General features: G+C 45.6%; 1 protein-coding gene across 1 annotated transcript; it reads right to left on the reverse strand.

Annotated features, from left to right (window-relative positions):
- Positions 1 to 601: 601 nt before the first annotated feature.
- Positions 602 to 1543, reverse strand: LOC127055551 (olfactory receptor 52E2-like). The gene has a single exon (XM_050962740.1). It carries the CDS (start codon positions 1541 to 1543, stop codon positions 602 to 604), a length of 942 nt encoding a protein of 313 aa, XP_050818697.1.
- Between the last annotated feature and the right edge of the window lie 370 nt (positions 1544 to 1913).

The raw sequence follows: 1913 nt of genomic DNA on the forward strand, positions 1-1913 counted from the left end.
ACAAGAACCATGACTACACAGGGACTAATGGAAAACTACTTTCCCTCAAAATGCTACAATATCTTATGGTAGTCTCAGGGTAGGTCTACACTCAGCTGGGATTGATGCTCTGAGATCATCCACGGGTGGTCGATTTAGTGGGTCTAGTAAAGAGAAGAATAAGATAAGTCAATGGGAGATTTTCTCCTGTGCACCCCCCTGCCCCCTCCCACAGTGTAGACCCTGCGGTATCTTGACCCAAGATATATCGACTCCAGCTGCCTTATTCCCGTAGCTGGACTTGCGTAGAGTAGGTTCACTTACCGTGCTAGTGTATACATAGTCTTAGAGTCATGGAAAGGCAGAGTCACAGGGTGCGTGGGGATGGAGGCTATGGGTGACAATGAAAGAGGTCAAGTGAGGCTCGGAGAGAGGTAACTTACCAATGGAAAGAGCTGTGCTTAGTGATGGAGTGATAAGATATTGTGTGGGAGGAACTTCTCATACTATGAACTTCCACAGTGCTGAGCTCAACCAAATTGGGACAAGGCACCCTTGATTAACGAGGAGATATGCTTTCACCCTCTTGTAATAGAGGTTTCAAGTCAGCGGCCCCAGGCGATCACCTTCTGCAGCAGGAGTATTTGCCTACTTTGTCACGAAGCTCTTTGTTTCTGATCCCATAAATGATAGGGTTGAGCATGGGAGGGATGAGGAGATAAAGGTCAGCCAAGATGATGTGAACATGGGGAGTGATGCCTTGACCAAACCAATATGTGATATTGGAGAAGAGGCCAGGGGTATAATATGTCAGCATCATACAGATGTGCGTTGTGCAAGTGTTGAGGGCTTTCTGGTGAGCTTTCTTAGAGGAGAATCTGAGGACAACAGTGATGATCAGACCATAGGATAGGGCAATGAAAGTCAGATCAAACCCCATAACTACAAACATTAGCACCAAGCTATATATCCTAATGACTGTAATGTCCCCACATGCCATTTTGACCACAGCTATGTACTCGCATTGCATGTGGGGGATAATGCTATTTGCACAGAATGGCTGCCTGCTCAGGATCAGGGGCAGAGGCAGAATGAAGAGAACAGCTCTTATCAGACCTACAAGCCCGAGCTTAGCTATTTGTGTATTGCTGAGGATGATGGCATATCTCAGAGAGTTACATATGGCAATGTAGCAATCGAAGGCCATTGTCACGAGGGTGGCTGAGTGCACTACAGAAACTGTTTGAAGGAAGAACATCTGGGTGAGGCAGGCAGCCATAGTAATGCCTTTCAAATTGAACCAAAATATGCTCAGTGCCTTTGGCACAACGAAGGTAGGTGTGATGATGTCTGTGAGTGCCAGCATACATAGCAGCAGGTACATCGGCTTGTGCAGAGTCTGCTTTTTACCTACTACAGACAGAACCATGAAATTTCCCAACAGGCTGACAATGTAGAATGTAGAGAAAGGAATGGAAATCCAGATGTGGGCAGCCTCCAGGCTGGAGATGCCCATTATGATGAACATTGAAGGGTCAGAATGGGTGAGGTTGAAAGCTGCCATGAGGTGGTTGATGCGTTGACATGACTCAGAAATACTCAAGGAGCCTATCAAGGGAGACAAGTAGAGCGAGGGGGTTACACACTTTATAACTAATAGTACGGTAAATATTTTATAGCTATTAACATTCTAGGAGTCTACTTGAGTGGGGAGTAAAGAACCACCAACGATGTCACTCCCTGCTTTATATAACTTTAGCATATGGCAGGAACCCTTTGTTTTAAAACTTAGTTTCCAGACTAGTTTGTGGGAAAATTACAGATGGAGTGCAGAGTTCTTTGGCCTGGTCACATGCCCTTGTAAAGCATTCATTATATATAGGCTGTCTGAAGCATTCTCAGGGAGGCTCATCTGGTGGGAAATACCCTTCTCT

The sequence above is a fragment of the Gopherus flavomarginatus genome, chromosome 1, assembly GCF_025201925.1.
Source record: "Gopherus flavomarginatus isolate rGopFla2 chromosome 1, rGopFla2.mat.asm, whole genome shotgun sequence".
NCBI classification, from domain to species: domain Eukaryota; kingdom Metazoa; phylum Chordata; order Testudines; family Testudinidae; genus Gopherus; species Gopherus flavomarginatus.